This window comes from Taeniopygia guttata, chromosome 12, assembly GCF_048771995.1.
Source record: "Taeniopygia guttata chromosome 12, bTaeGut7.mat, whole genome shotgun sequence".
Lineage (NCBI taxonomy): Eukaryota > Metazoa > Chordata > Aves > Passeriformes > Estrildidae > Taeniopygia > Taeniopygia guttata.
This window is the reverse complement of record NC_133037.1, coordinates 17,246,393-17,260,910: the sequence shown is the minus strand read 5'-3', so window position 1 is coordinate 17,260,910 and position 14,518 is coordinate 17,246,393. Positions and strand designations below refer to the sequence as shown.

The 14,518-nt window shown below is 52.6% G+C and overlaps 1 protein-coding gene and 2 long non-coding RNA genes across 3 annotated transcripts; all 3 read right to left on the bottom strand.

Moving 5' to 3' along the window:
* Positions 1 to 770: 770 nt before the first annotated feature.
* On the bottom strand, positions 771 to 3,350 carry LOC140684980 (uncharacterized). Its single transcript, XR_012058039.1, has 5 exons — positions 3,254 to 3,350; positions 2,735 to 2,802; positions 2,443 to 2,530; positions 1,660 to 1,740; positions 771 to 903 (listed from the first exon to the last, which is right to left on the bottom strand). It is a non-coding gene; the product is annotated as an uncharacterized lncRNA (long non-coding RNA).
* An 824-nt stretch (positions 3,351 to 4,174) lies between these two features.
* On the bottom strand, positions 4,175 to 11,753 carry LOC140684967 (uncharacterized). Its single transcript, XM_072934979.1, is given in 12 exon segments — positions 4,175 to 4,556; positions 4,910 to 6,130; positions 6,271 to 6,401; positions 6,536 to 6,649; positions 6,864 to 7,001; positions 7,003 to 7,044; positions 7,046 to 7,219; positions 7,296 to 7,420; positions 7,703 to 7,804; positions 7,890 to 7,981; positions 8,314 to 8,418; positions 11,738 to 11,753. Coding segments are annotated over 11 exon segments (2,214 nt in total). The 3' UTR covers positions 4,175 to 4,556; positions 4,910 to 4,955.
* An 854-nt stretch (positions 11,754 to 12,607) lies between these two features.
* LOC140684900 (uncharacterized) lies at positions 12,608 to 13,643 on the bottom strand. The gene is made up of 2 exons (XR_012057856.1): positions 13,560 to 13,643; positions 12,608 to 12,800 (listed from the first exon to the last, which is right to left on the bottom strand). It is a non-coding gene; the product is annotated as an uncharacterized lncRNA (long non-coding RNA).
* Positions 13,644 to 14,518: the final 875 nt, after the last annotated feature.

The window sequence follows — 14,518 nt, the reverse complement described above, 5'->3', positions numbered from 1 at the left end:
GGGGGCAGCTCTTGGGACACCCGTGCCCGCAATGGCCCCTGCTCTCCAAGGCCTCCAGCGCTGCCCATCAGCCAGGCAGGCAGGCAGGGACAGAGCAGCCCTTGGGGCCGATGCTGCTGCAGCCAAAGAGCCCCGCAGAGGTGCTCATGCCTGCTGCCATTGGCTCTGTGCCCTGCAGTGTGCATGCTGTGTCGCCGTGCAGAGGCTGACCCCTGTGCTTCCCAAAGCCCTGCCAACAGCTCCTGTGCTGCTGCTGATGCGCTGCCCAGGGCACCCACGGGCACTGCTGGAGCCTCACACCCACCACAGCCAGCTGGGGTGTGACAGCTCTGCCGCTATGGGCACGGCTCTGGGCAAAGCACCTGCGTGTCCCTGGGCTGGGGGCAGTGCCCAGGTCGGGCTTGGCAGAGCCCGTCCGCTCCTGGAGAGCCGGGGGTTCTGCTCTCGTCCGGCCTGGCCCGGGTCTTGGGGGCCTTTGACATTCCTGCTTGCTCTTAGAGCCGCCAGGGATGAGCTGGAGCTCAATGGCCCCAGCCTGGCCGGACAGTCAGGACTGGAGCCTTCCCGGGGCTCCCCAGCACCCAAGGCCATCACCCCCAGCTTGGAAACACTGCCGAACAGGGTTTGGCAATACTTTTTCCTCTTAGATCTTTGAAAGGGTTTTGGAAGTAACATTGTTTGGCGACTTCTTCAAGGAACAAACATGGCACGTTTTATTCACTAAAGACTTTATTGGTTTCCTTACATTTCTATTTGGTGTCCCTATGCTTCCTTCAGCATTCTGGGAAAAAAGGAAAATCTAACAAATTCTTCAGAGAAGTTTCTGAATCCACTATTAGGAGAAGTCTCTAAATTCACTCCTTCTCTTAAATACATCCTTTACATACAGTTAAGTAGCTGCTCCTGTAACATACAAAGATGTAGTGGTTTACCTGATTGGACAAAACAACACAACATGAAGTTATACACACTGGTAGACTAAAACACTTCCTTTACTGGGGAGTTGCAAAGTTGCAGGCTCTTCTCGAGGTCCTGAATTAATTCTGCATGCCCATTTGTAGGATTTGTAATTTTCTCTTCTTCCCCCCCAACCCCCCTCCTCCCTTCCCGCGCATTCCCCCTTTGTCCTGCGTGCCTTCTCACTCGCCCTCCCCCCACGGTCCCTTGTCTCGACCCTGCGTTCCCTTATCACTCCCTCTCACCATGCGGTCCGGTCCCTGTCCCCCGCCCCTCCGCCTTTCCCCTCACCACGCGGTCCGTCCCTGCCCCCCCCCACCTTTCCCATCACGGTCTCCGGGGTTTCCATGCCCCTGTCCCCTGCCTCCCGTCCCATTGCCACGGCTGAGGTTCCCGACCCCGCCCCGGCACGGGGTATAACCGACCCCCGCTCGGTGCCCCGGTGTCTCGGGAACACGCTTCTGCAATAAACACGTGTTTGCACCCGAGCCCCGTGTCGCCATTTCGACTGTTCCCGTGCTAAAACTGAGCCTCGCAGAGCCGAAGGGGGAAAAGCAGCCGCCGCCTCTCCCCTCCTCCCGCCGTGGCTGCAGGCGCCTGCCCAGAGCTGGTCTCGCACGGCAACACCCATTCATACCTGCATTCCCTCCCCGTGCTCAGCTTTCACCTACAGTTCCCAGGGAACAGATGTGACATACTCACCTCAAGCAATAATCTACGTCAGTCTTCCCAACCCTTTTTCTTCACTGAACTCTACTGATCTACAAAAAAACTTTGGGCCCTCTGCACAAAAAAAAAGAACCAATTAATAGGCTTAAACACTTCTGATTGTGCAGCTGCTTCTAACAATCATGGACAACACGGCAATAAAGTCAGGAGTCAATTCTTCACATCCTTCCTGTTCTCTTGCCCCCCACCAGACGTTGTCTCCCAACAGAAATGTTCCCTACTGCAGCCTGGTGTCCGCAGGACAATGAAAGGCAGCAGCGGTTTTCCTCAGCATGCTGCAGTCTAAATTGCAGTGAAATAGCCGCTGTTTCTTTGGAAGCTCAGCACCAGGATCACACATCTTCCCCCAGAACTGAGGCCTGCTAAGGACTGAGCTCTCCATTTTAACACCCCCTGCAAATCAGACCGTCTGGAAGAGTGCGGGGCACTAACTGTATGAACACAGCAATACATTTCTGCAGCGTTATCGAGTCAGTCTTGAGAAATGCACACCATTTAAGCCTGTCTTAAGACTCTATTCTACAAAACATATAACAAGCAATTGTTTTGCTGGCCTCTGCAATTTTTGGGGACTCTGTGTGTTTCCTTTGGTTGTTGTTTTCTTTGTTTCTAAATACAAAATCCCCTGGATTCAGAAGAGAAAACCCCAGATTCATTAGGACAAAGAACCACAGGGACCTATGTGGCTGACAAGAACACAGAATTCCTAATGGTAATTCCAGAAAGACAGGAAAAAGTTAAACATTATATAAATACCTGAAAGGATCCAAAATGTCTAGGTAACCTGTCATGGGGCTAATGTTTTGGTAAGGTGTAAAAGTCCAGATTCCTAGTAGGCAATTACCTGAAAGAGAAGAAAGCCAGAAATCTGCTTGGCCTTTATTTTACCAGGACTTTCTCACGGGATTCTACCACAATTTTGAGCACAAGTAAGGATGCCAAGAATTGACTAGAAAACATTCCTAAGCAGGCAGCATTTTTCCCTCCTCACAGAATTCCAGGAAGAATTTAAAAAAATACAAAAGGGGGTGAAGAAATTCTGACATACCTCTTAGGCATTCATCATCTTCAAAGAAGACAACTCTAGCACCTTCTGTGCACGGTAAAGAAACAAACCTAGACAAGTACAAAGGGATTTTAGCATCCAAAATTGTACTATCAAATCCCATGAATGCAAGTTAAAACTGTAGTGCTTCAGAGAAATGGTATACATTGAAAAGCTTTATTCCCTAGTAGCCAAATAGAGCCTTCTAGAAAAAAAATAAACCTCTTCTTAAAAGAAAACTGACTGTGTATTTGGCTTCTGACCAAACTCAGTTTGGAGTTGGTCAAACCAAAATGAGCCAGTTAATTTCTTGTGCTCAACGTCTCTCTTTTCATATTCAGCTTCATGTCACATGGGCTGCTGTGAGTTTTGACTCTGGGCAGCACAAATGGTTTTCCAAGACGACTTTCATTGCTCAGAGGTGTGCAATCTCAGTTTCCCCTTCCCTGAGCGCTGCTATTAATATTCCCACAGCATCCAACTACTACAGCCAGGTAGACAGCAAATAGAAATGGAACTTACATTTCTTGGTCCGTTTCAGTTTCTCACGTCTCAGGCTCATCATCACGCTCAGAACTGCTGTCTTGGAAACGTGAATCCTCTTGCCATGTGACTTTTATTGTTCCGCGTCCGCAAGACTCTGCAATAACAGCACCGAAAAAGAAACAAAGCCACATCTAGATTATTCTCTCCACTTGTCAGGAAGAATTCCTCCTTTCAAGACAAATACTTACTTACAGTGGAGAAGACAGATGTAGGAAGGACAGAATCTGCTTCTGCCAGATTTTCTGAGCTACATCTCTGCTCCAGGATTATCCTCTCTGTTCTCGGGATCTCTGCTGTATTCTAATGAATGTATCGTTGCATTCAGAAGACACTGAGTACCTTCTGAATTCAGCAAAAGTGTGGGGGGCTCGTTGCTTTGCGTTTTTGCATAGGTTTTTTTTAATATTTTGGATAACTTCACACGGTTTCTTTTCTCTCCTACAGCACTGTGACTCAATTTAATGTTGTTTCGTCTTCTTTCTATAAGGCCTCATTTCATCTATGGTTAGAACATCCCAACCATCATGTGTCATTCAGGTTCCTTCTTCTATAGGTCCAAGAATTGAATTCAGTAACAAGCAGAATGTCCATGGATCTCCTGGTCAACTCCAGGCTTTTGCTCCTCCCTCTAAATTAACACACATTTCCTTTAAAATCTTGTTGGGTTCTCTGAAACTTGATATGACTGGTGTGTCACCTTTCTCCCTGTTTGAGAGATTCAGGGCATGACAACAAGCCTTTTCACCACTCAGCAAAAACCCCAATGCCTTCTGAAAGCACGCCTTTCAGAATTCCTGAGATGCAATCATGACTTACCACTCATTAATCTACCACTGCCTTGACAAGCAGAAGATGGAATGAAGATCAAAATGCTTCAACCTAATTACTGATTTCTGCTGCTGAAAATCCTCTGCGTCCTGACCTTCTTTACACCACAGTGCTCTACAGTGCCTGCCAGAAGCTCTTCCTTAGAAATGGCACTGTGAGAAGGGTTCTTCTGTTACCTTCTTTGATGCCCAACTCCTCTGTGTCTCCAAAGAAGGAAAACTTGAAAGCACTCGACTCCTGAGCTGCCTTGTTCTTGGGCAAAAGTCCCAAATGGTCATCTGGGGCAGAGTCCTGTGCATCCTCTTTGTCCCAGGGTATTTCCACAGTCTTTTCTGGTTTGTTCTTTGAAGCTCCAAACAAGTCTTTTAAATCATCAGCAATACAGTAATGGATTTCTTCAGACACTTGAGGCAGTGTCTCACTCTCTTCTTTCTTCTTCCTTTTGGCTTTACTGAAATGAGATTTTTCAATGATAGCAAAACAGCGCACGTCCTTTCCAAAGACAGCTTCCCTAAGAGCCACCTTGCTCTGAACGTCTCCCTAACCGTATCCAAGCCCATTAAGGAGAGGTTCACTTTCAAGAGTGAGCAGTGGGGAAACATCTCAGCTTGGTGTCAAAAGGCCAGAACTAAAGTCCTTTTTCATTAGCCACATCATTTAAGTGACTTTTCACTTAATAAATGGTAAGACGGAAGTCAAGGGATTTAGCACAAGACTACTTTCCTGCCAGTAGAAATGTCAAGAGCTAATACAGTTTTCTCACAGACCTACAAATCTCAAGGTCCCTGTATGGACCGTTCTCACCTTCACTTCCGGCAGCGAACAGATGGACTAGAAAGAAAAGACGAGGCTACGTGCTGCTGTTGGAGGTCCCAGTTGAGGCTCGACGCCGCTGGCGGGAGCGGTTGCCTCTGCGGGACCTCCCTGACGGTGTCCCCATGCGCCTGGGCCTCTCAGCACTTGCTGCTCTCCTCCTGCTCCTGTCCTGGCGACTCCTGGACCGGAGAGGTTGATTCGAGGCCCGGTGCTGCGGGCGGCAGCGGCTGCGTCTGGGGGATGCCTGTGAAGGTGTCTGCCTTTGCCTGGGCCTCTCCTTCCTTGGTCTTGTTCTGCTACTCCCATCACGGTGACTGCTTGGCCGGACAGGTGGACTCTGGGCCTGACCTTGCTGGCGGGAGCGGCTGCGTCTGGGGGATACTCGTGATGGTGTCTGCCTTCGCCTGGGCCTCTCAGTCCTTGGTCTTGCCCTGCTGCTCCTGTCCTGGCAGCTCCTGGACCGGAGAGGTTGATTCGAGGCCCGGCGCTGCAGGCGGCAGCGGCTGCGTCTGGGGGATACTCGTGATGGTGTCTGCCTTCGCCTGGGCCTCTCAGTCCTTGTTGCTGTCCTGTGGCTTCTGTCACGGCGAATCCTGGACCGGACAGGTGGACTCTGGGCCTGACCTTGATGGCGGGAGCGGCTGCGTCTGGGGGATGTCCCTGATGGTGTCTCCCTTTGCCTGGGCCCCTCTGTCCTTGTTGCTGTCCTGTGGCTTCTGCCACGGCGACTCCTGGACCGGACAGGTGGACTGAGGGCCCGGTGTTGCTGGCGGGAGCGGCTGCGTCTGGGGGATGCCTGTGAAGGTGTCTCCCTTCGCCTGGGCCTCTCAGTCCTTGTCCTGCTGCGCCTGTCACAGCGACTCCTCGATCGGACTGGTCCATTGGAGGCCCGACCTTCCTGGCGGGAGCGGGTGCGCCTGCGGCCGGGCCCAGCATGTCTGGAATGGCCCCTGTCCTCAGGCTCAGGGATGCTGCTGTACAATGACCTTGGTGTGCTGGGGCTGCTGGTGTCCAGCGAGGGAGATGGCAGAGACTGCTGCCGTGCTGTGCTGCTGGTCACTGCGGATGAAGCCTGGGGATCCAGCCCCGATGGCACCGGGCCGCGGGAGCTGGGGCTGATGGCCTCAGATTCTGCTGAGCTGTGAGCAGGCTCCAGTCCTGACTGACTGGTCAGGCTGGGGCCACTGAGCTCTGGCTCATCCCTGGAGGCTGTAAGGACAAGCAGGAATGTCAAAGACCACCCAGGCCCAAGGCAAGCCTGGCCAGAGCACAACCCCAGCCCTTCAGGAGCAGACGGGCTCTGCCAGGCCCAGCCTGGGCACTGCCCCCAGCCCAGGGACACCGGGTGCTTTGCCTCATTCCCGTTCCAAGACCAGCACAGCTGTCACACTCCCAGCTCTGTACGCTGTTTCTCAGGCCAGAGCAGCGCCTGTGGGTGCCCTCAGCAGCGCAGGAGGAGCACAGGAGCAGTTCCCAGGGCCTGGGGAAGCAACTAGGTTTATGGCACTGAGGACAAAGTGATTGTCCAGCCAAGCACTTCTAGTTCTTTCCTCTTTGAGCCCTTGAAGTGACACGGGTACCCTGCAGAGCCTCAGCTGCAGCTCCCCAACTTACCCCTCTTCCTCTGCCTCCTCCCTGCCTCCCGGGTAAAGGCAATCCCTGGCATTGCACCTGCTGTGCCTCTCTCCTAGATCCGCGAAGGCATCGTTGTCCTCCCATGTTGGCAGTCTGATGGAGAACGGAAAAGCTGATTAGTTACTGCTGCCCTCCCCTCACGGAGGTACAGGTGTTCCCTGCTCTTCCTCCCGTACTTTTCCAAGGCGTGCGTGAAGCTGAAGCCCAGACTCACGGGACAGGGCAGGGCCAGGACTGGTGGGGAAGGGCCTGACACAGCACAGACCTTGCACCTCCTGTCTTGTGAGGCAGGCAGAAGGACACCAACCTGAAGGGGATTCGGATCCCCAGGTTGAGCATTTCGTAAGCGAACACCATTAGGCTTCTGCAATGGGGGCACCGGAAATGGAAAAGACCAGTGCGCATGGCCTGTCCCTGCAGGGCAAACAGAAGCAGGGTGAGCAAGGCCCTGGTGCTGCTGAGCACCTGCTGTGCCCTGGGGCTGAGGGGAGGGCTCCTACCTGGATGCAGTCCCTGTGGAACCAGGCCCTTTTGCACGCTGGGCACACCAGGGTTCTGAAAGTCTTTCTATCCTCCACAGGCTCCAAGCAGATGAGGCAATTGGTGCCCGGCTCTGGAGTCGCCTCCACGTCCTGCTCTGGACGGTGCTCAGGGCAGTAGGAGCTGGAGGAAAATGGATGGGCAAAGTGAGAAATGTTGGATCTTCTGCCAGGCGTGACCAGGAGAGGGGAGGTTGTACCTGTAATATGGAATATACTGTGTGACGCAGCCGCCCTTCTTGGCACAGGGCAGGTGGAACCATCTGTCACAGTCCTCCATGCAGCACATGATGGTTGCCCCGCTCTGGCCACAGACGCAGCAGCGCTGGAAAGAGCCAAGCAACCCCATCAGCAGCAGCCTCGGGGCCTCCCCAGGCAGCCCCAGAGCTCCGGGCAGGGCGCAGGATGTGGCCACTGCTGGGTCTCAGCCCACAGAGCTGTCTGGTGGAAGGAGGGGGGCTCCTGTGCCAGAGCCTCTGTGCAGCTGCTGGGAGCCAGATTTTCTCCCACAGCGGCCTGAAGGGCAGGCCTTCCATTCCAAGTGTCTGGGCTAAGCTCTGGCAAACCTCACCTGGCACAAATCTCCTTGCTTGCATTAGGCTCTCACCTTTTGTGCCGCCCGCCGCACTGCAACTAGGATATCTCGAGGAAGAAATCCTTTGAGTCCAACATGTTTGTCCTCTTGAGCAAAAAGTAGAGTGGCAAAGAACTGCAGCAGAGGGGAGGAGCAGATGAGGAGAGAGAGGCAGGAACTGCCCATTGCAATGGTGGAGGGAGCGCCCGGAGCCACTCACCAGGCAGTACACGTGGGCACAGAGCCCGTGCTTCTCCAGTTTGTCACCGCAGACGTCCGGGTCAGCCTCTGCACGGCGACACAGCATGCACACTGCAGGGCACAGAGCCAATGGCAGCGGGCATGAGCACCTCTGCGGGGCTCTTTGGCTGCAGCAGCATCGGCCCCAAGGGCTGCTCTGTCCCTGCCTGCCTGCCTGGCTGATGGGCAGGGCTGGAGGCCTTGGAGAGCAGGGGCCATTGCGGGCACGGGTGTCCCAAGAGCTGCCCCCTGGCCCAGCTGGGCCCCACTTGGGCAGGAAGGAGGCTCCCAGCCGCAGCATGGCTGAGCAGCTCCCGCCTCCCCCTGCCTCTGCTCTGGGCCCCACACAACGCCTGCCACAGGAGCCCCTGGGCCCGGCTGTGGGAGGGCGGCTTTGCCCTCACCTGGCTCCCTGGCACCAGGGCCCTCCTGCCGCCCGTCACACATGGCAGCCGTCAGCGGTGTGTCCCTGTCCGGAAAAGTCTCCTCCAGGTGCTGTTCCTCTCTCTCTGTGGGAGAAAGAGGAGGGTGGGGAGTTTGCAGCACAGGCCCAGAGCCACGAGGGCACTACTCCCTGCTGAGCCCTGCGTGAGCCCTGCTCCTGTCCGCCTTCTCCTCCCCGTTGTCGCCTCGAGGAAAACCGCAGTCTGCTCTGTCTGTTCTTCCTCTGATTGTGGGCAGGGAGAGGCAGGGGAACCTGCAGCACAGGCCCAGAGCCCCGAGCTGTGGGGCTCCTCTGGTCCCTGGGCAGCAGCGTCCCTGCCCTGCCTTCTCCTCCCGTTGTCAGGTCGCACTGACACACGGCCTGAGCCCAGCCTTCCCTTTGGAGGCCTTGGTTGCGCGGGTCACAATGGCCACTCTGACATCAGCATCGAGAAGCCAAAATTGGGGCAGCCATGGCCTCAGGTTCCTAGCAACCACTTGAGGCAACCCCCTTGGGAACCCAGGTTCTGAGATGGGTGCGAAGGTTGGGCCAGCAGGGAACCCGGGCAGGGACTCCTGCAGCAAGTGCAGGGCCAAATGCCAGGTCCCGAGGCAGCCATCGGGCACTGCTCTGCTGCTGCTCCTGGTGCTGCTCCTGCCCATTGCACACAGACATAGAGCCACCTGCTCTGTCTCAACCCGGTTCAGCACTGGACAGCAGGACACAGTAAAATGTTCTCTTGGGTACATGATCGAATCATTCAAAGTCCTGCATAAAAGCAACTCACATTCAAAGGACACACACAAAAAGCCCCAAACCCTGCTACAAACCTGGAATTGACACAAAAAGCATGTTCCTATTCAGAAACACAGATTAACACTTTGGCCAATACTTTTTCCTATTAGATCTTTGAAAGGATTTTAAAAGTTTTGTTGTTTGGCAACTTCTTCAAGGAACAAACAGGAAATGCTTCTGATAGCTAAAACAAGATTTATTGGTTTGCTTTCACTTTCTTTTTGAAATCCTTACGCTTCACCAGGCAGTCCAGAAAATTGTGAAAATCCAACATAATATTAGGGGAAGTTTCTGAATTCACGGTTTGTCTCAAAGACTTTTTTACATGCATACAAGGAACTGCTCCTGTGACATACAGAGGTTCAGTGGTTTCCCTGAGTGGACATCACAAAATGACGTTATACACGCCTCTATACTAAAGAACTTCTTTTGCCTGGTAATTACAAACCTTCAAACTCTTCGAGAGGCTTTCCTCTGTGCAACGTCACTAGGTCCCTCTCTGCTCAACTCTCAAGCATGCCCAGGTCTCACTGAAGGGCAGCACAGCCGTGTGGTTTATCAGCCCCTGCTCCCGTTTCCGTCCCATCAGCAAACCTGCTGAGGGAGCGCTCCGTCCCTTCTGCCAGGTCACTGGGGAATAGGGCAAACAAGGCTGACACCAGCACGGCCCCCTGAGCTCACAGCTCTCTGTGTTTGGAGCTCCACTGCCCACTTCTCTACGCCACTGTCCCTGAGCTGCTCCATGACCGTGATATGGGAGGCCGGGACAAAGCCTTGCTGAAGTCCGGGCTGACAACAGCTGTCAGAACTCAAAATGTCCCTCAGACATTTTTAGACGTTCCAAGTCCAAGTCAGAAGCATTTAAGACCCTAGCAGGCAACTAAAAACAGCTGTCATTTTAGATTTAAACCATAGAATAATTTAACGACCTTACAAAAAGAACAAAAAGTCGCAAAAGCTTAAATATTATAGTAAAATTAGTCACAAAGTAAAAAGAAAAAATTTTAAGTGCTATACAAGAAGATTTTAAGTCTTATACGGGGGGGGGGGTTAGTTTTATACATAAAAATCAAAAGTTTTAAGATAAAGAGATTTAGGCCTATCCTGTCCTCCCTCTTTCTTCTTCCTTACCTCCATATTCTTAGTAATGTTAACACTCACAAATTAATTTAGGGTAAAAAAGCACCATTTAATATAAGTAATAAGCATTAAAGAAAAACTATAAACATTTAACACAAAATGTACCACATAAAAAATTACAGCAACCCTGGGCGGGTGGAGAGAAGAAAAAAACAAAAGTCAAAAAAGATATCAAAATATGTATGTGCCTTTACCTAAGCTACTAAGCAAACCACAACTATCCAAGAAGACAATCTTTTAAATAACTTACAATAAACTACCTTAAAACCAAATAACAAAAAACTTCTAAGCCTTTCTTTAAAAGCACAAATTAAAAGAAAATTTTTTCCACCACACAAAGCCACTCCAACCTAAAATAAGCTCCAACAAACAGCCACTGCTCTCCCCTCACAAACCCAGCCAGTCAGTGCAGCAGAGGTGGCTGTGAGATTGGTCAACCACGGTTTTCTGTCGCTGTAGAGATGGACACAAGACATACACATACACCTGTGCAGTGACAGCAATGGCTTCTTTTTTATTACAAGTTGTTCTCAAGTTTTCATACCCCTAAGAAAGTGTGATATTATGTCATTAGTTACATCAAAAAAGCTCAAGATATTCAATGGACAAAGCAATAGCTTATTGTATTTTATTGGTACAAAGCATTGAATGTCAACAATTCATTGCAAATGTGTTTACCACAAAATATGAAGGCATGCACGCTGCTCACTAAGGCAACTACAAGTAACCCCAATGTGTTTATCAGTTTCCATGTTAACAGCCTTGCTTTCTTCCTTGCCATGGATAAACTTGTATTTTATTAATTTCTTCTTCTGCTAACTCAGTCGTTTGACCTGCAGAACAGCTGTAAGCCCACCCACAGTTTTCCCTTCCTGTTATTCCACAGGCTTAGAGATGACATCCAAGAGGAGCTATTCTGTCACCTTTCTGGGGATGGAGTGAGGCTGAAAGGCCTGCAGTTTCCTGGCTCCTTCTTGGTGCCCTTTGGGAAGACTGGAGAGGCTTTCCTCCACTGCTCACGCCTCTCTCTGGGGGTATCACCTTCCCTGACCTGCCGGCAGAGCACCCTGAGCCAGAGGCAGGGGCAGAGATTTCCCTTGGCCCCAAAAGGGAAGGCTGGGCTCAGGCCGTGTGTCAGTGCGACCTGACAACGGGAGGAGAAGGCAGGGCAGGGACGCTGCTGCCCAGGGACCAGAGGAGCCCCACAGCTCGGGGCTCTGGGCCTGTGCTGCAGGTTCCCCTGCCTCTCCCTGCCCAGAATCAGCGGAGGAGAAGCCAGAGCAGACTGCGGTGTTCCTCGAGGCGACGACGGGAGGAGAAGGAGGACAGGAGCAGGGCTCACGCAGGGCTCAGCAGGGAGTAGTGCCCTCGTGGCTCTGGGCCTGTGCTGCAAACTCCCCACCCTCCTCTTTCTCCTACAGAGAGAGAGGACCAGCACCTGGAGGAGACTTTTCTGGACAGGGACTCACCACTGACGGCTGCCATGTGTGACGGGCGGCAGGAGGGCCCTGGTGCCAGGGAGCCAGGTGAGGGCAAAGCCGCCCTCCCACAGCCGGGCCCAGGGGCTCCTGTGGCAGGCGTTGTGTGGGGCCCAGAGCAGAGGCAGGGGGAGGCAGGAGCTGCTCAGCCATGCTGCGGCTGGGAGCCTCCTTCCTCCCCAAGTGGGGCCCAGCTGGGCCAGGGGGCAGCTCTTGGGACACCCGTGCCCGCAATGGCCCCTGCTCTCCAAGGCCTCCAGCCCTGCCCATCAGCCAGGCAGGCCGGCAGGGACAGAGCAGCCCTTGGGGCCGATGCTGCTGCAGCCAAAGAGCCCCGCAGAGGTGCTCATGCCCGCTGCCATTGGCTCTGTGCCCTGCAGCCTGCATGCTGTGTCGCCGTGCAGAGGCTGACCCCTGTGCTTCCCAAAGCCCTGCCAACAGCTCCTGTGCTGCTGCTGATGCGCTGCCCAGGGCACCCACGGGCACTGCTGGAGCCTCACACCCACCACAGCCAGCTGGGGTGTGACAGCTCTGCTGCTATGGGCACGGCTCTGGGCAAAGCACCCGCGTGTCCCTGGGCTGGGGGCAGTGCCCAGGCCTGGCCTGGCCCGGGTCTGGAGCACCTTAGCCATTCCTGCTTGCTCTTAGAGCTGCCAGGGATGAGCTGGAGCTCAATGGCCCCAGCCTGGCCGGACAGTCAGGACTGGAGCCTTCCCGTGGCTCCCCAGCACCCAAGGCCATCACCCCCAGCTTGGAAACACTGCCGAACAGGGTTTGCCAATACTTATTCCTCTTAGATCTTTGAAAGGGTTTTGGAAGTAACATTGTTTGGCGACTTCCTCAAGGAACATACATGGCACGTTTCTATTCACTAAAGACTTTATTGGTTTCCTTGCATTTCTATTTGGTGTCCCTATGCTTCCTTCAGCATTCCGGGAAAAAATAAAAATCTAACAAATTCTTCAGAGAAGTTTCTGAATCCACTATTAGGAGAAGTCTCTAAATTCACTCCTTCTCTTAAATACATCCTTTACATACAGTTAAGTAGCTGCTCCTGTAACATACAAAGATGTAGTGGTTTACCTGATTGGACAAAACAACACAACATGATGTTATACACACTTGTAGACTAAAACACTTCTTTTCCTGGGGAGCTGCAAAGTTGCAGGATCTTCTCGAGGTCCTGAATTAATTCTGCATGCCCATTTGTAGGATTTGTCATTTTCTCTTCTTCCCCCCCAACCCCCCTCCCCCCTTCCCGCGCATTCCCCCTTTGTCCTGCGTCCCCTTCTCACTCGCCCTCCCCCCGTGGTCCCTTGTCTCGACCCTGCGTTCCCTTATCACTCCCTCTCACCATGGGGTCCGGTCCCTGTCCCCCGCCCCTCCGCCTTTCCCCTCACCACGCGGTCCGTCCCTGCCCCCCCCCCACCTTTCCCATCACGGTCTCCGGGGTTTCCATGCCCCTGTCCCCTGCCTCCCGTCCCACTGGCCACGGCTGAGGTTCCCGACCCCGCCCCGGCACGGGGTATAACCGACCCCCGCTCGGTGCCCCGGTGTCTCGGGAACACGCTTCTGCAATAAACACGTGTTTGCACCCGAGCCCCGTGTCGCCATTTCGTCTGTTCCCGTGCTAAAACTGAGCCTCGCAGAGCCGAAGGGGGAAAAGCAGCCGCCGCCTCTCCCCTCCTCCCGCCGTGGCTGCAGGCGCCTGCCCAGAGCTGGTCTCGCACGGCAACACCCATTCATACCTGCATTCCCTCCCCGTGCTCAGCTTTCACCTACAGTTCCCAGGGAACAGATGTGACATACTCACCTCAAGCAATAATCTACGTCAGTCTTCCCAACCCTTTTTCTTCACTGAACTCTACTGATCTACAAAAAAACTTCGGGCCCTCTGCACAAAAAAAAAGAACCAATTAATAGGCTTAAACACTTCTGATTGTGCCGCTGCTTCTAACAATCATGGACAACATGGCAATAAAGTCAGGAGTCAATTCTTCACATCCTTCCTGTTCTCTTGCCCCCCACCAGACGTTGTCTCCGAACAGAAATGTTCCCTACTGCGGCCTGGTGTCCGCAGTACAATGAAAGGCAGCAGCGGTTTTCCTCAGCATGCTGCAGTCTAAATTGCAGTGAAATAGCCGCTGTTTCTTTGGAAGCTCAGCACCAGGATCACACATCTTCCCCCAGAACTGAGGCCTGCTAAGGACTGAGCTCTCCATTTTAACACCCCTGCAAATCAGACAGGCTGGAAGAGTGCGGGGCACTAACTGTATGAACACAGCAATACATTTCTGCAGCGTTATCGAGTCAGTCTTGAGAAATGCACACCATTTAAGCCTGTCTTAAGACTCTATTCTACAAAACATATGACAAGCAATTGTTTTGCTGGCCTCTGCAATTTTTGGGGACTCTGTGTGTTTCCTTTGGTTGTTGTTTTCTTTGTTTCTAAATACAAAATCCCCTGGATTCAGAAGAGAAAACCCCAGATTCATTAGGACAAAGAACCACAGGGACCTATGTGGCTGACAAGAACACAGAATTCCTAATGGTAACTCCAGAAAGACAGGAAAAAGTTAAACATTATATAAATACCTGAAAGGATCCAAAATGTCTAAGTAACCTGTCATGGGGCTAATGTTTTGGTAAGGTGTAAAAGTCCAGATTCCTAGTAGGCAATTACCTGAAAGAGAAGAAAGCCAGAAATATGCTTGGCCTTTATTTTACCAGGACTTTCTCACAGGATTCTACCACAATTTTGAGCACAAGTAA